This window comes from Bos indicus x Bos taurus, chromosome 28 (assembly GCF_003369695.1).
Source record: "Bos indicus x Bos taurus breed Angus x Brahman F1 hybrid chromosome 28, Bos_hybrid_MaternalHap_v2.0, whole genome shotgun sequence".
NCBI classification, from domain to species: domain Eukaryota; kingdom Metazoa; phylum Chordata; class Mammalia; order Artiodactyla; family Bovidae; genus Bos; species Bos indicus x Bos taurus.
The window spans coordinates 8,923,998-8,947,811 of NC_040103.1; the positions used below are offsets into that span (position 1 = coordinate 8,923,998).

The following is a 23,814-nucleotide window of genomic DNA, read 5'->3' on the forward strand; positions in this document are numbered from 1 at the left end:
TGTGGGAAAACTAGCTTCAAGAAAAGCTTTGAAAAGCTTTAGGATTATCTATATAGAAGCCCACTTCTGTCAACCTAAAATAGGCATGTCATCAGCAGTCAGCATAATGTTTCAAGTCACTGAAATCTCTCTTTTCCTTTTCAAGTTTTGCTCCAGACTACTACGACTGGGGACAACAAACAGCGAACAGCTTCCTGGCACAAGTAGGAACTTTACAACCAGACTCAATTCTGGATCCTGACAAACCAAGCCATGGGTAGCGTCAGTTAACAGTTTTACGGAAGATATGCCTCAGTTGAAACATTTCAGAAAGACTAACTTAATGACAGCTGAATTTTTAGGGCATGTTTCCTTAAGAAATAGGACTTGAATTTGTTACAGGTTTCTGATAGCTCCATAGGACTAAGCAATAATTTAGATCGATAAAATCTTATTTTAGTACTAAAAAGTGAGCCTGGCTGCCTATTCCATGAGTATAATTTAAACTTTAAAAAATTCTGTACTTTTATAAAGATGTATTTTATATAACTTAATGCTAAAATATACTAGGATTTTTTGAGAATATTATTGCAATATACGTCATAGTTTGCACAGACTTTTATGCATAATTCACTTTAAAAGTATACAGTATATAGTCTGATGGTTTTTTTTTTTTTAAAAAGGCTTTTGGACTAAAGTATTCCTCAGACCCTTACCTCGTCAGGTCACTAAGATTCTGTTAGATTCTAAGTATAGTTGACGTCTAGGAAGCTAATTGCAACTCACGTGTTGAAATTTATAATGCAGCAGAATGTCAGGAGACTACACAGTAGGTAGTTGGTTCCTTACAGTGTTGAGAAGCACAGATGGTTGGTTCCTCAAAGAATCTCTTAAATTTTGCCAAAATGTAATCCTCCTTTCAACAGGGTGCTGATGTACACACTTCAATACGTTGATAACATTAAAAACATGGATAGAATTGACTTACACTATTAAACCTTCCCTTCTGTATTCAGAGATTTTTGCATAGTTTGTCAGCCCAGTGAATCTAATAGCCATTACCTCGAAACTTCAGTAAGACTGCACCTTTTCCAGCTTACTGAACATTTGTGACTGAACAAAGAAGTTCTTAAGAGGGGATGAATAACAGGTATCCCTGCATCTTTGAGCCAGAACATCTATGCGGAATTCTAACAGTTTTATTTTAGTTTCCAACCATATTAAAATTATACCCTTTGTTTTTAAATAGCTCTGAAAGCAGCCTACTGGAAGCTGCTTGTTTAAAAAGGTATTAATAGTAGCATTGCAATATCCTATAGCATGATGCCTGCCTTTTAAGTCATGGGAAAGGGCATGTTCCAGACAGCTCCTTGTAAGTTGTCTTTCATCTAAGTGAAGCACAGGTCATAAAAATAGTTCCCCAACCATAAGTGCCATTCTAAAGATCTCCAAGACTCTCTCTATATATGTGGCCTGCAGGTATAAAACTGCCTGTAATTAGACGCTGTACATGGTTGTGTCAGGGAGGTTAAGTACTGAGGAAGTATTATTACCAAAGAGAAAGCACCATATTTTGGGACAGAGGGAGGGGCAGGTGAAAAGGAACTTAGTAAGTTCTGTCCTCATGGAGAAACCCATTTCTGATATCTTACTTCCCAGTTTGGCCTTCAGAAATAACTCATCTCTGGGCATTGACTTCATAGGGATCAAGTCTGCTTTTCTTACCCTGATGGTATTTAAAATCAGAATTTCAAGTTTTCAGGGGGTCACAATAGGGTTTTTCTTGTGTATGGGATACCTTCACCCTGCATAATCACACAACAACTTCTTTGCTTTCCAATATGTGGAAGAATTTGGGTTACATATTTAAAATAGTTACTGCCAGAGAAAACTCTACAGTGAAGCAAAATTTGCACTGATAATTCAGGTTGCCTTAAAATATTATAAGCTGTTATTCTAAATAGCTTTAAGAACACCCTACTTCTCATACTATTTTCGTTACTGATACTTAGAATTTAAAGGCAGACTCAGAAAATGCTTAAAAATCCTCTAAGTCATGCTTTCAGGAAGTACTGCAGTTTTTCACTATGAGGTCATTGAAGGGTAGATATATATTTTAAAACATTACTAAAATCATACAAGTCCTATACTCATCCTATGACATACAAATATTTTATTATTCTGTTGTTATTGCCAGGAAGATTGAAATACTCAGCATTAACTGATAGTCTGTTTTTATGATTAAGCTGCTAGTATTATTTGAACTATTATTTTTATTGGAAAAGATAAAAATGTCCTAAGTGCCTGTTTTTCTCTTCCCTTTTAAAAGTAATGCTAAAGTACAATTGTAAACACATCTAGAATATAAAAAACTGTGATTGTAACAAACTCTCTCTCATAGTAAATGATCACTTTTACTCTGAAATGTTGCACGTATGGTATGGAAAGGAAAATTAAGTTTCCCTTAAATTTCTATTTACTTGTGCTGCCAAGTACACTAACAGCCCTACTCCTAGGTGAAATACTAAAGGTCACGAGAAGACAAGAAATGGAGATTATTGGTTCCAAAATACCCAAACATCCTCTTGTTTTAAGGCAACATGATGAAATTACCCCCTCCCCACCCATAATGTGAAAGTTTAAGAATGGGGTAGAGGCCATATCACCAAAAATTTTGTACCATCATTTAGCTAAGTCTGATTGAACACTAAAAGGCTGCATATTTCTTGTGCATCCACTGGAAATATACACAATAGGATTAATTATGGTGTTAACTGTCTAAAGAATGCCAACTGGTTTGTGTACAGGCAGACCTTGGAGATTGCAGGTATGGTTCCAAACCACTGCAGTAAAGCAAAATACTGCACAAATGTGAATCACAAATTTGGTTTCCCAGTGCATAAAACGGATTTTCCTTGTAGGTCCAGTGGCTAGGGCTTTGCCACTGCAGTGGGTGAGGGTTCATTCCCTAGTCGGGGAGCTAAGACTCCACATGCCGAGCAGCCAAAAAACCAAAACATAAAAAACTGAAGTGATATTGTAACAAATTCAATAAATAACAATGGTCTACACTTTTAAAAAAATTACGTTTATACTTTTAAGTGTACAGTAGCATTATATAAAAAACAATGCACATACCTTAATTAAAAAATATTTTACTGCTAAAAAATGTTAACCATGATCTGAATCTTCAGCAAGTCATAGTAGTAACAAAGATCACTGATCACATGTTATCATGACAATAATAATGAAAAACATTTGAAATATTGTGAGAATTACCAAAATGTGACACAGAGACACCAATGCGGTTGGGAAAATGGCATCGGAAGACTTGAGCCACATAGGCTTGCCTCAGACCTTCAGTTTATAGAAAATGCGGTATCTGCAGTGCAGTTAATGTGAAGCACAGTAAAATGAGGTCTGCCTGTAGATATCTTTCATTGGCTTTTTTCCCTTTCTACAGTGAACCCATTTGAGCTGATGATGAAAACATCCAGTGTGTTCACACACAACCGTGGACTCTAAGAAGTTTTGATTCTGACAATAAACACACATCAATCACATTTAGCTATGCCAGTTCTTTCTTGAATATGTCAGGCAGTGTTAATGACTATGCTGGCTATTGTGTTTAGCTGCTTACATCAGGCACACTTGCTAATGTATCCCCAAATTTTCTCTTTATCAAAATCCAAAAGAACTGCTCTTTGTTGGCCTTGAACAATTAACCCTATTTAAGAGGAAAGGAGGAAGAATTAGTAAATCCTAGAGTGTGAGAAGTACTCTGAGAAGAAGGTTCTCATTTGCATTTACATAGTTATTACAAGAATATTGCTTTTACTTTGACAATAAAGATGAACTTGTATTAGAACTAAATGGGTCTAAATATTTGAAGCTGTCAAGATTTCCAAGAAACTTTAAAAAAAACAAAAAACTTGCTTTGCTTTAGATTACTGCATGATAAAATATAGATTAGCATAAGGCTGATCAAAGACACATCTAATATGTATTTCTAATTTTTATCCCATATAGGTGAGAATTTTGTTAATTAAAAGCATTGTTAACTGTGCGTAATATTAAGACTTTTCATAGTGCAGATGGAGGAGCTTTTGGAAATGATCAAGCTAAATAGTGGAATTCTCAGACTACAAACTGATTAAAGTGAGGACACATTTAACATTTTTTTAAGGGACAGTGAGGGTAAGGAAGTGGAATTAAGTGTTTATTCAACACTTCAGTTCAGTTCAGTCACTCAGTCGTGTCTGACTCTTTGTGACCCCATGAATTGCAGCACGCCTGGCCTCCCTGTCCATCACTTACTATGTGCTAAACCCTGGGCTTGGTATTTGTGGGTCCAGTCAGCACAGTCCTTACATTAACCCTGCTCTTGGGCCTAAGCAGGCATGTATGAAGAGCCCTTGCATGAAAGGGTCAAAATACCTGAACATCAGCTAATGTCATCCATGTGCTCCCAACCTAGGTAACTGTGTACATTCCCCATTCCTGTCACCCAGGTCCTCTGGGCCTGGGCACTGATGTGTGCTCATTCTGAGTTGGGGTTCTGAGACTAAAACCCCTACTTGATGACCTGGCAGCCAGAGTCCTTAGGTGCAAGCCCATTGACTCAAGAGCTCCTAATGGTATCTGCCTAGTTTCTCCAAAGCTGGGTTCCTTCCCTCTGTCCCTTGACCTGGGGCTGGATCTCCTCTGTTTTCCTTGCCATTATTCCTTCTTTAGCCTCCAATTCTGATCTGTTCTTTTGACAGGTCAGAGGCTGCCCTGCCATGTAGAATATTAGACTCTTCCATCTGTAGAACAGATTCTCCCTCTGAACTTTAAAAGCCCACTCCAAACTTGAGATGAGTGGGCTGATCTCTTCAGCTAGATCTGTGACCTGTTTCTTTTTAGCCTGTATGACCTCCAAAATCTGTCTCTTTCTCCACTGATTCCTGTCACTCTGATCCTTCTTGACTCTGACCCTCTATTTCCCATGAACCTTGTTAAGCTACAACAGTCCGTCCTGTCTCTTTGCAGTCATAAGTACCCTTAAAGGATTAACTGAAGTATAAACGGGGTACATTTAGTATAAACAGATGCTGCTTTACCAGCACCTTTCAGTTGATGCCACTGTATATCCCTTGGTGCATTCACTAGCCCAGAGTCTGGGCTTCAGGCCTGCAGACTGAAAACCTGTCAAAAAGAACAAAAAGAACACTTACCCATTTGGAGATACGGTCTGTGAAGGAAATCAGCATGGGTAACTTAAATAATAGAATGATGTGTGGTGAATGCTGACTCTGCCCTGACCAAGGGGTGGTAGGTAGATTGTTTTAATTGATTTTAATCGATCTGTGACAAATTGATGGCACTTTCAAGCAGACGCTAAGATTCATTCACAGTTGTTCAGTCGCTCAGTCATGTCTGACTCTTTGTGACCCCATGGACTGCAGCACACCAGGCTTCCCTGTCCTTCACTATCTCCCGGAGTTTGCTCAGATTCATGTCCATTGAGTTGGTAATGCCATCCAACCATCTCATCCTCTGGTGCCCCCTTCTCCACCTGCCCTCAATCTTTCCCAGCATCAGGGTCTTTTCTCATGAGTCGGCTCTTCGCATCAGGTGGCCAAAGTATTGGAACTTCAGCTTCAGCATCAGTCCTTCCAGTGGTTTGATCTCCTTGCTGTCCAAGGGGTTCTCCAGAGTCTTCTCTAGCACAATTAGAAAGCATCGATTCTTCAGTACTCAGCCATATTTATGGTCCAACTCTCACATCCATATATGACTACTGGAAGAACCACAGCTTTGTCTATACAAACCTTTGTCAGCAAAGTGATGTCTCTGCTTTTTAATATGCTAAGTTTGTCATAGCTTTTCTTCCAAGGAGCCAGTGTCTTTTAATTTCATGGCTGCAGTCACTGTCTGCAGTGATTTTGGCATGGAGGGTACCTTCTCCACTAGACAAGTTTCTATGTTACCTATTCCTCTTCTATTAAAATACAGTTGATTACTGAACATTATGAAGGTTAGTGGGGGCTGAGGCCCAGGGAGTCAAATCCATGTATAACTTTATAATCAGCTCTCTCTAGCTGTAGTTCCAAATCTGTAGATTCAGCCAACCGCACATTAGGTAGTGCTGTAGCCCCTATGTATATAATGAAGAAAACCCACGTGTTTCCAAGTGGACTCATGCAGTTCCAACCCATGTTGTTCAGAGGTCAACTGTATTCTTTCTCTGGGTGTATTCTTATGATAAACTAGATATAACCCAGTGAGGTTACGGAATTCTTAAGTTACCTGAAGGCAGGGGTATTTGTTTTGTTCACTGCTATATGTCCAGCTCCTACAAGAGCGAGCAAATACTCAGATCCTGTTATTCTGACAAGTTATTGGGGTTTTTTAAGGTGACTTTTTACACTTGCATTTTTATCCACTGCATATAGATTTTATAAGTTTAATACTCATTTAAGGGCCCCTCCCTGTTTTTTCATGAATCTTTGACAGATATCTAACTTTTGTACAAAGAATCCATAATGGAATAAAAAAGAAAGTAAGGATTGTATAGCAAGATCATTCTGAAATCATTCTTAGAAGCTGAGTCTCAACTGCATGTTCTGTCTCTTTGTCCTGACCTGTTTGGGCACTGGCAAATAGAATACTGATGTGATTAACACAGCAGGTAGTAAAAAGTATATTTTTTATCAAGTGAAGTATAAAAAGGACAGTGACATATTGTGGTTAAAAGTGCAACCCTCCAAACACTTGAGGTGGTCAGAGTTTTAGCATCATTCATATGTTAAAGGATTTTTTTTTTCTTTGAAGCGTTAATGGAACAAATAAGAACAGCTTTAAAAAGTTATTTTAAAGGGGTGTGGGGAAAGACTGAGGGGACCACTGTAATAGCTATTAAAACCGAGGCCCTGAGTAATTAAAACAATGTGAAACAGGTACAGGAGTAACAGACCAATGGAATAGAGAACCTAGAATTTTAGATATGATTACACATAGCATCTCAAACTAGTGAGGAAAAGATGCATGGTGCTGGAATAACTGGGTAATCACTTGGGGGAAAAATAGGTTGGATACTTAATTTGCACTTTATACCAGGATACACTACAAGGAATCAAAATTTAGATCTAAAAAAATAAAACCATGAATGTTCTAGAAGAACATACAGATGAACTATTGCTGTGAACAAGGCATTCTTAACTATCAAAGTCCAGAAGTCACTAAAAAAATCAATAAATTAGACTGCATAAAATTTTTTTTAAAAATCCATGACAAAACCACCATAAGCAAAGTCAGAAGACAGACAACAAATTGGGGGGAAAAAGTGTACAGCTTCTTATAGACAGAGGATTAACAGGGGTGTGCATGCTCAGTAGTGTTCAACTCTCTGCGACCCCATGGACTGTAGTCCACCAGACTCCTCTGTCTATGAGATCTCCCAGGAAAGAAATGGGTTGCCATTTCCCTCCGGGGGATCTTCCTAACCCAGGGATTAAACTCACATCTCCTTGCATTGGCAAGTGGATTCTTTACCACTGAGCCACTTGGGAAGCCCCCAGAGGATTTATATCCCTGACAAATAAAACACTTTTAGAAATTGATAAGATCAATAGTGCAGTAGAAAAATGGGAAAAAGATACAAACACAAAAGGAAATTATACAGATAAACAATAAACCTTAAACAAATGAAAGGTAGTAAGCCTTACCTGTGATAAGGAAAAAACTAAAACACACTGATATATAATTTTGCAGCTTATCAGGATAGCAAAAATCCAACATTTTAATAATACTCATGTTGGTCAGGTTGTGGGCAAGCAGGCATTGTTTTAAATTGCACACAAGTGTCATCTGGTAACCATCTCCTGTGGAGGGCATATACTAATATTTTTCACAATTACAAATGCACATGGTCTTTGACCTAAAAATTCCATCTGCAAGAATTTAGACTATAAGTACATATTTACATATGTGTAAAATGACATATAGAATGTCTGGAAACAATCCAAATGCCCATTAATAGAAGACTGGCTAACTAAACAATTGTACATTCAAATGTTAAGTGTGAAGTGTGAATGTCGCTCAGTCGTGTCCAACTCCTTGCGACCCTATGGACCATATAGTCCATGGAGTTCTCCAGGCCAGAATGCTGGAGTGGGTAGCCTTTTCCTTCTCCAGGGGATCTTCCCAACCCAGGGATCAAACCCAGGTCTCCCGCATTGCAGACGGATTCTTTACCAGCTGAGCCACAAGGGAAGCCCAAGAATATTGGAGTGGGTAGCCCATCCCTTCTCCAGCAGATCTTCCTGACCCAGGAATCAAACCAGGGTCTCCTGCATTGCAGGCGGATTCTTTACCAACTGAACTATGAGGGAAGCCCTGTACATTCATATAATGGAATAATAAGCAGTTACCTTAAAAAAAGAAGAGTGATTAAGTTATCCATTGACATGGGAAGACGGCCAAGAAAAACTAAGTGAAAAAAAGCAAACAGTATGTATATACCACCGCTCTTTGGGTAAAAGTGAGGGATAAAATGAGACTTTCCATTTGTATTTGTTTGTATATGCCTTAAAAATGTATAGATGGAAATATAAGAAACCAAGAACAGAGGTTATTTGTGGTAAGGACGGGGGAAGGATGTGCAGTATGGAAAGTCAGGCCAAAGTCAGAAAGAAGACATTCCACTGTATAGCTTTTTATATTTTTTGGTTTTTGAACTATGTGAATGTATTAGTTATTTAAAAAATTAAATAAAATATATTTAAAAACCTTTATGAGATTCAGTACAAGTCAAAAGATACTAAAAGCTCCCCAAGTTTTAGTTGATTGGTAATAAGCCAGTTTCTAAAATAACACAAATATACCACATTCTGAGCAGTTTCAAGTTCTAGTCCCACAACCTAGAATATGAATGTGGACAAATTACTTAGCCTCTCTTCTCCTCAGTTTTCTGATTTAAAAATAGAAAAGTTAATTGTACCTACCTGCTAGGGCTCCTGAGAAGATAAATAACCCAATCAAAGCCCTTCAACAGTGGCTGCCAATGCTTGCAATTATGATTTTAAAAAGGAAACAACCACAGACTACTTATTTTCTCTCTTCTCTACCAATTATAACCAAATTTTCATCTCATAAAAGGAAACATTTAAAAGGGGTTTAAAAAAAAACAGGATAGGAAGATTGCAGAAACATTTACTTTAATTCACATTTTCTGTAATCTTGTGGGTACAACAGCAAATCATTTGGAATTCTGTTCAAAATCAAAGCTGCACCTGTAGATGTTACTTCAAATAGAATACACATAAACCTGGTATGTGTCTGTGTTGTTTTTGTTTTCCCAAATAATTTCCATGATACCATGCACCCAGTCTGTGTATTTTGGTGAATAGCTATGGTTTCTGCAGGTACTTCAGTTTGCAAAACTGCTGGGAGGCTTACTGTGAACTGTTCCCAAATTTCCAGGTGAAGGCAATGCTGATGGAGATCAAAATAGCTGTCCTTGTTTATATACAGTGGCACCTAGGTAAAGTTGGAGAATATGGCACAGTGTTTCACAGACATACAGAGATTACAAGTGTTGAACAACTCACAACGTTAAAGTGTCAAAATAAAACACTTGACTTATCAAATTTCAAAACTGTAAAAAACCATTCTAATAGTCTGTCTCATCCTCCTTGTAATCTAAGAATCAACACAAGAGAAACATTTAAGTTTATCAGTTTTAATACAGAGAATTTCTAATTTACACAGATGTCACTTAAGGGGGGGAAAAAAAAACTCACGCTACTAAAGGAAGGAATATGTTCCTTCTCTTCATTTTCATTACTTTGTCAGCTGGTACAATCATTTCTGTCAAGTTATATTATCAAGTGCTGGATTTTAAAATTAGGTGATGAGATAAAGACAAAATGCCAAGAGGTATTGCCATCCAAGCATTGTCACAATGCAGTCGGTACTGTAATATCACTTCACAATAAAAAGTAGGAGTTGGAAAAAAGTTTATATCACAGGGATCATAAAACATCACCAGGCTCACAAAACAGAGATTTCTATCACATTCATTTAAGAAATACACACATACACAAAAATGTAGGTTCCCCCCCACAATCTCGTTTATGGTAAAGTTAATCAAATAGATTTCAGCTTAAGACTACTTCATTTGTTTATTTTCTTGATAGTGAAAGATCTGTTAAAACCTTTAAAAGAATTTTTTACCCTAACTAGACTTTTTAAGTCCTAGAACTCACTCTAAGACACAATTTTAACTAAGCTTGAAACAAATCACAGTAAAGAAAACAAATGGAAATGACCAAAGATTTTTTCCAGGAAATAGAACTTAAACAACAGCTTTTATCTTTAACTGGGAGAATGGTGAAGTAACACTACCAAAAAGATTTTTAAACTTACAGTAATAATAGACAAAGTGCAAAACATTCACATTTTCTTAGACTTTGAAAAACACTAAGAATAATTCTTATTAATTTACTAGCAAGATTACCTAGATATTCAACTTTTTAGACAAATTTACCTTAAGGTCCCCCTTTCCCACCAGACAGTACTTGTATCCCTAAAAATGAAAAGAAAAAGTGGAGGAGGCTCCAACCAAATCAGTCTGTTTTATTCAACAAAAATATACCACCACCACCATCAACAACATGAAAACTCCAGGTCTACAAGGGTTAGAAATTGGGTAAGAAAGTAACTAGTGAGCTCTTACTCCCCCCCAACCATATCCCTCCAAGGGATAGCTACATATGTTTAAAGGGGGGATGAACCAACTAAGCACAAGTATGCCACTAAACCATCAATGAAGACATTTCAGACTTTGGCAGGATAAGATGTGGATTTAAGAGCACTTATTTACTTCATAAAAGACTGATACCCGCATTACTTCTACACAGTTGCAACCTTCCAAATTAATCACATTATATATACACTAACACCTTTAACAATAATCAATATTTTAAATATTAAAGATATTTAAATCCAAGGCTTAGAAAATGACAATTTAGGACTTATAAAGTCATCTGTTGGTACAAGTTGCAAGTTCATTTATATACAAAGAACTAAAAAAGAAAAGGTAGGGAAAAAGGAAGCTTACAGAAGTATGAACTAACTATTTAAATACCAAAGAAAATCAAGTTGAGAGAGGATTGCATAGACTATAGTCAAAAATAAAATCCTTTAAAAATGCTTACTTTAAAATAGTAAGTTTTGTGTATATAATGTCTCCAACTGGTGTTATAAATCCATATAATCCCATTCAAATTTTATCAATATGGAAACTGTTAAGTATTTATGCCATTTTTGTTTTCTTAACAAAAATTCCTAAAGTTGGAGTAGGGGCAAAGAGACACAAAACCAACAGAAACTGTTTTCTAGGTTCTCAGTAAAGAATCCCCTTGAGCCAGCCCACTGCAGGCACAGGAGATCTGGATGGGTAGCACAGGGGACAGTACTGATTCACCTTTGCTGAAGGTATTTATTCGCCTTTAGACCAAAACAGAACAGCAACAACAACAGCAAGTAAAAATCTTAAAACAAATTGAAGCCTTGGGGATTCTTAGGTAACTACTGTCATTATACATTGAAAGGGTCATTCGTCACGCAGACACTTCCCTATGATAGATGGTGACACACAGAGCTAGGCAAGGCTAAATACATTTAAAAATCATTGACAAATTTTTGTTACTGATACTGGCCCTAAGCATCATTTGCTCTCTAGCTCTCCTTTTCCATAACAGACTGTTAACAGTGTTACTCGGATGGAGACATAGACATTTTTAAGTTTGACTACTGGAAATAAAGAACAGAATAAACACAAAGCCAATTCTTTGTGAATTGCTGTTCAGAATATATTCAACAGATGGTAACACATGGAATTAAACACAGAATTAGTATAACTTACATGTTTTAAAAGTATATACTTCATTTATAAATATCTCTAGTTGATAATCTATTAAGAAGCATAAATATTCAAGTGAACATTTGAATTTTCTCTTTAAGAGCTCAGAATTCTTGAAGTCTGATTAGTCTCCTTTTGCTGAAATGTCCAAGACTAAAAAGGCTTCACACAGTCACTTTATGTCTCTAATTAGACATATAAAAGCCTCTATTACCTACTGTGTTGTAATAAAACTTTGAAATTCTGTAACTCTCTTATACTTGTAGAAAGCCTACAAGAGAAAAAAAAAGCATATTAGTACAGCTAATAGGATGTGTACACATTTCATATTATTGATGCTGTCATATGGACTATAATTTGAAAGCAAATTGAAAATAAAATAATGTTTCACTGAACAATGAAGCTTCCATTTTTTAAAGCATATGCTATAATTATTAAAGACTGGCAAAACAGAGCTGTAGTTTGTTACTTTTGATTTAGAAGGGGCAAAGTTACTTCCTGTTAGCAACAAATTCTAGATCAATGATGGGAACAGTGATATGATAATTCATTACAATAAAGAATCTCAAATCATTTACATTTGGCCTTAAAAATTCATTTTGCACTCTCCTCTGTAAATGTCCAATTCTTTCTTATTGCTCCCCAAACATGGATTTGTTTCAACACAAACACTGATCTGTTTTAACACAAAGGTGCAGATTCTATTTATCTGTCTACTGTTGAATCCCTGTGCCCTCCAGCCACCTGAATTTATTTGTTGCTGTTAGTCACTTATTCGTGTCCAACTTTTTGATCCTGTAGACTGTAGCCCACCAGGCTCCTCTGTCCATGGAATTTCCCAGGCAAAGAACACTGGAGTGGGTTGCCATTTCCTTCTCCAGGGACCCATGTTTATAGTGTTCAATAAATAATTACTGGCTGACTGAATGAATGAATAAAATACTTCTGAGCCCAAACTCAGAAGTAAAACTCTGAAATGGGAATCATTAAAAAAGAAATCCTATAAGCTCAATTATCCTTATGTACAATTCAGGTTTATACAATAAAAATCTAACATTTTTCTTTCTGTAACTTAAGATGATATAGAATACAGTACTGAGCCTTTATTTTTGTTTGTTTGTTTTTTTTCCTGTTATTCTCTTTATTCCATTAACAGATTAATTACAGATTTCTGTTTTTTTTTTTTGAGTGCCTTTAAGTACATAATAAGTAATAACTTTTCTTATATTGAGAGCTTAAGGTATGGTAGGCAATGTTCTGAGCCCATCACACATGTAATCTCATTAATTGTAAACAAAACAAAAAACTCTACAAAGTAGATAAAATTAATCCTGATTTTATATTTTAAGAACAGGGTGCATGCTAAGTTGCTTCCATTGTGTCGGATTCTTTGCGACCCTATGGACCACCAAGCTCTTCTGTCCAAGGCATTCTCCAGGCAAGAACACTGGAGTGAGTTGCCATGCCCTCCTTCAGGGGATCTGCCCGACCCAGGGCTCAAACCCGTATCTCTTAGGTCTCCTGCATTGGCAGGCAGGTTCTTTACCACTACTGCTACCTGGGACGCCCATTTAGGAATACTGAGGCTTAAATAAATCAAGTAATTTTCTCAGGGTCACTCAGGTAGTGGGTAGGATTCTAACCAGCTCATCAGATCCCAGGACCATACAGCCTCTCAAAAAAAATCTATGTTCTCTATGGTCTCAAAAATATTTTCTTTATACTCTTACAAGCTGTAGATGAACAGAAAATGAATTCTTACTCAAATCCTCAGAATATTAGAGAAGTGAAAATGTTTATTAGGAGAAAATATGATTATTAAGCAAAATAAATGTGTAAAATCATTTTCTGTACCTCAAAGTACCCATTAAAAAAAAAAAAAAAACTATCATGAAGATACGGTAGAGACCAAGGCCCTTAACTAAAGAAAAGAGAGCTCAGTAAAGAGCAGCAGTTGAAAAAAGTATGCTCAAAGTCTGATTTAGATACAAAACTGGGGAGTATCAGAAAACTCAAGGTTTTATACAAGCTAACATTTTACCAGGAGAGTACAGACTCAGCAGCACGGTGTGGGACCTGTCTCTGTGAAGATGCATCCAAGAGCTCACACGTTATGACACAGGAGGGAGTGCCCACACTCCCTGTTACTATTCTCAGACAGACACAGCATGGCTGCATCCATCTACTGCTTCACTGGTACTTCCAGAGAGACACTAAAATATGCTGTAAGACTCAACAGGTCACTAATCCCCTATCTATTTGTACCCAGGAAAATAAACCATTTGATAGAAATGCTGTAACTGTCAAAAATTGGCTGCTAGTGTAGGAAAGACATTTGCAGAGTATTCAAAATAAAGAAAGCACATTTCCCAGCATTCTGTGGCCAGAACCAAAAACAGCGCTCATTGTATGTCTCTGCCCACTAGCATTATGGACAAAGCAATGCTGCGCTGGGTGCCCTAGCTGAGGTAGAACTGTATTATATAGGTTGTTAGACCAAGAAAACTCCCAGTTCACGTAAGAACGAGTGCACAAACTCCCCAAAGTATAACGCAATAATTGTGTGGTTAGTGCAACCAAAATCATTTACTATATAAATGAACTGATAATCAGGTGGAAGATACAATGAACAGATCTGATTAACAATTATTAAGAGTAACTGTAATATTTTTAAAGGAAAAAAATAAGAAATGTATAGAATACATATGAAGGAAACAATAAAACTTGATGAAGAGAAAAAAGAATGGCTAAATTTTGGTATGTCCATGTAACAGAATATTGGCCTATATTAAAAACAGTGTTTATATATTTGAAAATTGCTAAAAGAGTAAATCTCAGAAGTTCTTATCATAAGAAAATATTCTGTAATTATGTATGGTGATGGATGTTAAGTAGGCTTATTGTGGTGATCATTTTGCAACATATACCAATACCGAATCATTATGTTACACACCTGAAACTAATATAATGCTGTATATATCAAGTACACACTAAGGAAAAAAAGAATGCTTATGAAAAAATAATATTGGGAAATGATTACAACATAATGCCAAGTAAAGAAGGATAAGAAAGGATACAAAATGTGTAAGTAGTGAGAAAATACACATTAAAAATACAACAAATGTTGAAATAGTTCTAAGTGGTAGGCATATGGATGATTTTTACATTTATTTACTAAATTATACTTTCACATGGTTTTCTAAATTTTCTATAATGACCACGAATTACTTTAATAATTAAGGGGAGAGAAAGATGAATATTTTAAAAGAGCTTTAAAAGCAGATGGCTGTTATTTGTTTTCCCTGGGAGGATAAGGGTGATTAAATTAGGCTGTTCCTTATTTGTGTAACCATCCCACCCTGAGTATCATAACCCTTAAGAAAAGAAAGGTTTCTCACATCTAGACTAGTCATAAAAAAATGAGACAGATTTGTAAGTGCTGAACATATTAGAGCACTAAACTCCCAGTGGTGTCTGTAAATTACCATCACTACCACCCCTATTGCCATGGACTTGAGAGAGCATCTTGTAATTTTAAAAGTGTCACATGGAACCTTATTTTATCTTCATGTTAACTTCTTGGGAAAGATTTTTACTTATCTTCATGGTACAGAGAAAGGAAACAAACTGGAAGAAAGGAATGATGTACCTGAGCTCAAGCTGCCAGTAAATGGCAGCGCCAGGATTCCAGAATGCTAATATCTGACTGAGTCCAGTACTCTCTAGAGAGCAATAAAAGGTAAAACAGCCTCTGTGGAAAATTCTGAAAGAGATGGGAATACCAGACCACCTGACCTGCCTCCTGAGAAACCTGTATGCAGGTCAAGAAGCAACAGTTAGAACTGGACATGGAACAACAGGCTGGTTCCAAATCGAGAAAGGAGTACGTCAAGGCTGTATATTGTCACCCTGCTTATTTAACTTATATGCAGAGTACATCATGAGAAATGCCAGGCTGGATGAAGCACAGGCTGGAATCAAGATTGCAGGGAGAAATATCAATAACCTCAGACACTCAGATGACACCACCCTTATGGCAGAAAGTGAAAAAGAACTAAAGAGCCTCTTGATGAAAGAGAAAGAGGAGAGTGAAAAAGCTGGCTTAAAACTCAACATTCAGAAAACGAAGATCATGGCATCCAGTCCCATCACTTCATGGTAAATAGATGGGGAAACAATGGAAACAGTGACAGACTTTATTTTGCGGGGCTCCAAAATCACTACAGATGGTGACTGCAGCCATGAAATAAAAGATGCTTGCTCCTTGGAAGAAAAGCTATGACCAACCTAGACAGCATATCAAAAAGCAAAGACATTACTTTCCCGACAAAGGTCCTTCTAGTCAAAGCTATGGCTTTTCCAGTAGTCATGTACGGATGTGAGAGTTGAACTATAAAGAAAGCTGAGTGCCAAAGAATTGATGCTTTTGAATTGTGGTGTTGGAGAAGAATCTTGAGAGTCCCTTGGACAGCAAGGAGATCAAACCAGTCAATTCTAAAGGAGATCAATCCTGAATATTCATTGGAAGGACTGATACCGAAGCTGAAGCTCCATTACACTGGCCACCTGATGTGAAGAACTGACTCACTGGAAAAGACCCTGATGCTGGGAAAGACTGAAGGCTAGAGGAGAAGGGGATGACAGAGGATGAGATGGTTGGCTGGCATCACCGACTCAATGAACATGAGTCTGAGTAAGCTCTGGGAGTTGGTGATGGACAGGTAAGCCTGGCTGCTGCAGTCCATGGAGTCCAAAGAGTCAGACACGACTGAGCAACTGAACTGAACTGAGCTAGAGAACTGAAGCTGGAAGGGCTGCATTTGTGAATATTCCTTATGAGACTGAGAGAAATTCTGAGGAAGTTGATATCTGGTTCTTTCTCAATTTAATTTTATTTAGATTTAAATATATTTAAAGAAGCAGATTCACAGCTACAGAGAACTAGTGGTGACCAGTGATAGAGAGGAAAGGGAAAGGGACAATATAGGGGTAACAAGTTAAAGGTACAAACTATTATATATAAAATAAACTACAAGGATACACTGTACAACACAGGAATACAGCCAACATTTTATAATAACTATAAACGGAGTTGTTGTTGTGTGTTGTTGTTTAGTCACTAAGTCATGTCTGTCTCTTGCAACCCGCGGACTGTAGCCCGCCAGGCTACTCTGTCCATGGAATTTTCCAAGCAAGAATACTGGAGTGGATTGCCATTTCCTTCTCCAGGGAATTCCCTGACCCAGGCATCCAATGCAGGTTTCCTGCATTGCAGGAGGATTCTTTACCCTTTGAGCCACCAGGGAAGCCCATGAGAAGAGTTCTCACCTTCCAAAAGCATTTAAAAGAGCAACTATTTCCTGTCGAGTGAGTTGGAAGCCTTTAGATGGGCTGTTCTCTGGAAGCTTTTGGATTTCTTTTTCAGAGAATAATATCTTCAGGGCAGTTCCTAAACCCTGAGTCTAAAGAAAATAGTGATAAACTTGCAGTTAAATTCACATAATAATTGCTATAAAGGTTTAAAGAAACATTCAGTCATTGTGATGAGAAGGCAGGAAATTCAAATGAACTGAACTTTTCACCAAAATATTCAACTATGCAAAATATAGTTTCTACTTCTCACAGATTATGCATATGATAAATTTATTGAAGCTGTTAAGGAAACCTGAAAAGTTTAACCCTTTTGGATACACATCATACTATTCAAAATTACTAAAATGCCATTTTTTTAACCAAGAAAATATCACATTAGGATTAAAAGTGTTCAATATGTAACCTTGAAAGCATTCTTTCTAGTCCCTAGCAATTCAAAACTTAGAAATCATTATAAGTTCTTAGTGATACCTACACTTAATAATTTCTCAATTATTAGCACTAGAGAAAAAGAAAAATCTGATTTCAGTGTAGTCACCATTAAAAAATATTCCATCTCCTGACTTTCTATGACTTACTATCATCTTTGTAAAAAGATGACAGAAAATATCACACAAGCCTTTTTACATTGAAATATATAGGGAAATGGGCCTGCTGTGCAGACTTTCCTATTTTGTGACTAGGGGACCTCCTTCTTCTGATCACTGATGCCAAGTCAGTGATTATAATTTGATAATTAAGTTTTTTATATGATTACATTTTATCTTCTAAATAGGTATGTAAAATACCAATACAATCTATTTATAATCATCCAACTTCAGAAATCTGATATTGTACCAACAGAAACAGATATAATAAAACCAAAATCATTAACCTAGAATAACAGAAAAAACAACCTAACACACATACATTAATACACACTAATTTTTTTCATAAATGAAATAGCAAAACCACACTTTGGATCTCTATTTTTTTTTAATTTTATTTTATTTTTAAACTTTACATAATTGTATTAGTTTTGCCAAATATCAAAATGAATCCATCACAGGTATACATGTGCTCCCCATGGATCTCTAATTCAATGAACAATGAGGACATTTTAACAAAAACTTTCAACTTCTCAGTGCAGAAATTTAAGGTTAGTAATAGTTTCAGAACAGAAAACAACACACAAACCTGTAACTTCCCCCATAATCTGCATTTGTCACATCCCACGCAGTCCATTATACGGGAGATATTCTTGAAATGTAACCGGAATTCCTCCTAATGTGCAGAAAATATTTTCATTCTAACTAGACATTAAAAATTAAACTGCATTTATCTGAATTCTAAAAACATTTTTAAGCTTATTAATGAATGAATTGTGTTTTTCAACAATGATGAAAATCATCTGGATTTGTACAGCATAGCATGCATATGAAATAGCTAACATTAATAGCATTTTATAAAATTCACTCCACATATTAATTCAACCAATTTTTTAATGAGAGGCTACTCCATGCAAAGCACCAACATGTTCACTGTGGGGGACACAAGAGTAAATCATGCATGGTTTTTACTTTGAAGGAGCTTAACTGCTGCTTCTATTTGATATCTGCATACAACCAGTGGCAAATACATCTACATTATGTTTTATTTATTTTGGATGCACTGCTTTGTGTAAGTGTAAATCAGACAGCTAGTCCTGGAGCAATGATCAATTCCCATGTCTCTCCTTAGGACTACCCCATATCTGTACACGTGCTCTGTCAGCATGGATGACCACAGTGTGTGGTCTCGCAGTCCCCCACGTTTGCTAAGGCTGCTTCTTCAGGGACACTCACTCACTGGATCCTTGAATGGTGCTGTATTAGCTCCCCACACAATTTGGTAACTCTTCTGCCTGTGATCTGTGCACAGGTTTCTGTAACACTAAGGTCAGCCTCAGCTTCTCTGAGAACAACACTAACTAAGAGAAAGTTTCCTCATCCTTTTCATTGGGCAAATGCAGAAAATAAACATCATTTTATTGTACTGAGGTAAATGTTTCATTGCAAAGAGCTGGAGTGAGTCACCTGAAAACTCTGGCCCATCAAAAGCCCAGCCCTGCTGCCCAAAGTGTTTGGAGGAATCTGTAGCTTGGCCAAAAGAAAGACAACAGAAACATTCCAAAAACTCCTTTGTGCTCCATTCTCAGAATTCACATGCTTTGGAGCAGATGGAAAAATGGATTTAAATTCTCCTTTATATACCTTTGAAAAGTAGCAAACCAAATTTCCAGCATTTTACACTTTAAAGCTAGTTGTGAAACTTTAGTCTGGTCTCAATCTTACCTTCCTCATCTATAAAAAAAGATACATAATTATAGTTGTCTTGATCAAAAGTATAAAATTTATATAAACATTTATAAAGTAGGAAGCATTAAAAAAATGAATTAACATTATGTTAAATACCATAATACTAATATACCTCTAAAACAACCATAAATCAAAACAACCTTCCAAAACTAAAATACAGTGTGGCTAAACTACTTCATTTCAGAAATACTAAGCAACTCTGACTAATTTATTCATTCTTGTAGCATGTCTATATCTAAAATATGCTGGGGCCAAATAGGTTTCAGAATTCATAATTTGTCAGATTTTATTTTATTTTATTTTTTATTTGTCAGATTTTAGAAATAAATTACATAACACTGTTTATTATGAAACACCCCACTGGAGTATATGCCAACACCTTATAATCAAATATATGATTGTTTTTGTAGCAAAATGTAATAATAGTCATACAAAGCAGAATTTTTTAAAAAACACTGTAACTATCTTTACATCAGTTCAGGTTAGACTTCCTTGGTGGCTCAGATGGTAAAGCGTCTGCCTACAATGAGGGAGACCTAGGTTCAATCCCTAGGTCGGGAAGGTCTCCTGCAGAAGGAAATGGCAACCCACTCCAGTATTCTTGCCTGGAAAACCCCATGGATGGAGGAACTTGGTAGGCTACAGTCCATAGGGTGGCAAAGAGTTGGACACGACTGAGCGACTTCACTTTCACTTTCTATAACTATCTTTACATCAGTTCATGTTAGGTTTTGCTAATAAATTAATTTGCACCAAACATAAGAAAAATGTTTCAGTGGCTGGAGCTTTTGGATTTCAGAATTGCATATAAAAAATTATAGAGCTGTTGTAGAAGACTATTTGCCAGTCAATTTCAAATACTTTTATCAAACTGTAAAGGTATAATGTATTCCTTAATTACTATAAGCCAGCGGTCCCCAACCTTTTAGGCACTAGGGACCGGTTTAATGGAAGATAATTTTTCCATGAACAGGGAGGGGGGATGGCTTCAGGATGATTCAAACATTGTGCACTTTATTTCATCAGTTCCACCTCAGATCATCAAGCATTAGATCCAGGAGACTGGGGCCCTCTGCTGGAAGCAAATGAAAATGAAGTGCTCCTAATGTGAAGTTTCATAATGTTCCTAAAATATAGTCTCTTTCTGATATCCCAAGTCAACAGATAATTTTTGCCTTATATGTTAGTCCGTAAGTACAAAAACATAATCGTTTGAAAAACTGTAATAGTTCATAAAATACACTTTTGAAAATATGCTATTACTATCTTCTAAGTGGCTAACAGTGCATGATTGCTTTTAAGATGCATCAAAACAACAAAAAGAAAAGAAAGAAAACTTCCTCTCAAAATAACGTCTTTTAAAAGGACAATTACAAAGGTGTCATTAGAGCTACAACTGAAGATTCACTAAGCAGGGGGGCAAACTAGAGAGAAAAAAGGAATTGAGAGGAGTTTTTTGTATCATTTACAGTAAAATCCAATCAGACCACCCAGATTGAGAACTGGGAAAGGAAGTTTAGAGGAAAAAAATTAAAACACAACCAGTCAGCTGCTCTCCACTCTTCCCACCAATCAAGAACTCTTTACCTTTAATGACTTGGCCCCCTTTTTGTCACCTGCAAACATGGATTTCTCATCAAAGTGCATGGGAAAGGACCTGATGAAATGAAAATATTATAAGTTACAGATGACAAATTCAAGTTCTGGTAGAATTTTCTATCCCTACAAATATTTAAAATTCATAATTTACTCGTGTGTAAGGTTTGGTAACATGAGAAGGTGGCAACAGTTTGCATATAACTATTTGGTAAAAGAGAGCTTTATAATTTGTAAGACTGTAAGGTTTTGAAGAAATTATATGACAGAAATAACCTAAAAAATTAATAACAATTTATGTGAAAAATGTAAAACATTCTGTTAGCATTTCAAAAAATGTAATGCACAATTTACCTTAAGCATTTCTTAACCCAACTTTCCTCCATGCTCATTTTAGCATAGACCCAGGATATTTTTTTTAAGGTTAAACTGTAGAATGTAAAGCTAATGTTCTCTTAGGTAATCTATCCTTATGCTAACACATATTACCATGAATTTAAATAGCAACTGGAAGAAAACAAAATTGGTAGAAAGAATACTAAAATAACATTAAATTTTGGCACTACATAAAATTTAAAGTTATATTTAAAAATACAGCCTATTCTCGAGTGTGAAAGTTTATGCAATAAAACTTTTCGGTCAACATTTTTAGAAAAAAATTTTAAAACACTGCCATCCAATGAACTGTCCTTCTCAGTTCTAATTCTCCCTTTTCCTAACCAGCTTTCAGGAGTCAGTTTTTGTTGTATTTCAAGAACTACGTCATCCAATTACAGAGTGGAAAATTTCAGATCACTGATAATTCAAGTCTTACTTTGTATCTTGAAAGATATTCAGTAGAAGGGTTTTTGTGTCAGCATCTTCTTGCACATTTCCAGTGTAAAGGTCGACAATTGAGCGCTCAAAGTATGGGGCCACTTTTGATAAAGCTCGAAGCTCAATTAAATATAGGAAGTACAGATTCTTTAGCCTTCTTGGGCCTTCTCCCTTGGTCTCCACAGGGTCGAATCGGCGTTTAAATTCTTTCATGTTAGGTCCCCAGCTAGGTTTACCCCAGGTTTCTATAAAAGAAATATATTATGTACTTTTAATAAATAGGATTTTTTTTCTCTAGAGAATATATTCTTTTCCCCAACAATTTTTATACTAATAGAAAAAAATGTGATTACCTTCCAAGAGATAATTTGCACACAGATGTAAATTAATACTAGCATGAAGTCCTGATATAAGCTTATAGAAGACTCGTTTCTCCAGACACAAACCTAGTCAGAAAAATATTGAAAAAGAAATTACGTTCATTTAGATAACAGAAATACTGAATCAAGAGGATTAGGTATGCAGGCTTATTTTTAAAGTTAAGATTCAAGGACATTAAAAATAAATCAAGGAACAATATAAAATAATTAGTTTGAGATCCTCTCACTAGCAGATAAAATAAGATTTTGACTTCAGCATGGAGGTAACTGAATATGATAACTTAATGCAGAATAAGATACAAATGTCTGGACTTCTGAAGGTCCAAACACTCGAGCAGATGCACTTAGTTAAGTCCACATGTTACCCAGAAGGCAATAGCACAGATACTTTGTGGTTTAGGCTAAACTAAAGCAGACTTAGAGGCACTGCTTTTGCTTAACAATAGCTGTTTCTCCTTTTCCCTTCCCTACAGATGTCCTATTTGAACCTACTTGATGGTGGAGGAAGAAGAGACTGAAACTGAATTCTCTTCTTCTTCTAGATTATTATTATTTATTTTTGAAGCCAGGCCCTCAGCAGTGAAAGCGGGGAATCCTAACCAATGGACCACCAGGGAATTCCCCTTCTTCTAGATTCTTTACTGTGTCTTATTAATCCTTTGTCCTGAATTTCTCTACTTAACTACATGTTCTGCTTCTCAGGAGCCCAGACCTAGAAGACAGACATCCAGCCAATAGAAAAATGTGTGCTATTTACATGTGAGTAAAACCACATCAAGATGGAGTTTAGGACTGTGATGGAAGTTTATCTTATGTAGCCTTCTTAAGTCCCATAGGCTTTCGCTCAAAACAGAGTCAAGATAATTTCATCATCCTATCCTACCCCTGCCTCCATTTAAAAATATTTTCTCTTATTACAAGAGTAATACATATTGTGAATGTACTTAATGCTATTAAGTAAAATTTGAAATGCCCAAGAAACTAAATTTTATACTGTATTTTCCATAATAAAAAAGGAACAGTATTTTTAGAAAATATTCTTTATAGAAAATTTAAAAAATAAAACTGCAAAACTTAAGTCTTTAAGAATACACCAGATCCAGAACAATGAGCTTTTTCCCTTTTCTACCACTCAACAGAGTTATGTCTTTTTTTGCCTTTTTTTTTTTTTTTTCCCACTTTCCCCATGGGGAAAAATGGGCTCCAACAGTGGAAACTAAGAAATAATCTCATTTATATGCTGAAGGCTTTTTAAGACATTAAGAGTATGTATGTGGCTTACTTTGCATCTTCTTAGGACCTTTTAGATCTTCAACTTACTTTCCCTTTGTGTTCTACAACAGATGGCTCTGAAGCAAGTAGCTTCTAATAGGAAAAAATAATTATTTTGAGATCTCATTCCCTAATTCAGAATTCTTCCTAGAAT

The 23,814-nt window shown here is 36.2% G+C and overlaps 2 protein-coding genes across 6 annotated transcripts in view; one reads left to right on the plus strand and one right to left on the minus strand.

The window, feature by feature from the left end:
• Positions 1-3,852, plus strand: part of GPR137B (G protein-coupled receptor 137B) — a 58,534-nt gene extending 54,682 nt beyond the window's left edge. The window contains 1 exon segment of the mRNA XM_027530485.1: positions 146-3,852. Coding sequence (XP_027386286.1) covers positions 146-260 — 115 coding nt within the window. The 3' untranslated portion in view covers positions 261-3,852.
• A 5,310-nt stretch (positions 3,853-9,162) lies between these two features.
• Positions 9,163-23,814, minus strand: part of ERO1B (endoplasmic reticulum oxidoreductase 1 beta) — a 72,097-nt gene continuing 57,445 nt past the window's right edge. Inside the window, exons 11-18 of one of the 5 annotated variants that reach the window (XM_027531147.1) lie at positions 22,362-22,454; positions 22,007-22,253; positions 21,184-21,253; positions 18,437-18,523; positions 17,216-17,349; positions 12,102-12,158; positions 10,511-10,549; positions 9,163-9,501 (exon numbers count right to left, since the gene is read on the minus strand). In XM_027531147.1, coding sequence (XP_027386948.1) covers positions 9,486-9,501; positions 10,511-10,549; positions 12,102-12,158; positions 17,216-17,349; positions 18,437-18,523; positions 21,184-21,253; positions 22,007-22,253; positions 22,362-22,454 — 743 coding nt within the window. In that variant the 3' untranslated portion in view covers positions 9,163-9,485. Of the gene's footprint in view, positions 10,550-12,101; positions 12,159-17,215; positions 17,350-18,436; positions 18,524-21,183; positions 21,254-22,006; positions 22,254-22,361; positions 22,455-23,814 lie in introns of all 5 variants that reach the window. The other 4 variants (XM_027531148.1, XM_027531150.1, XM_027531151.1 and 1 more) reach the window with 4 other exon arrangements.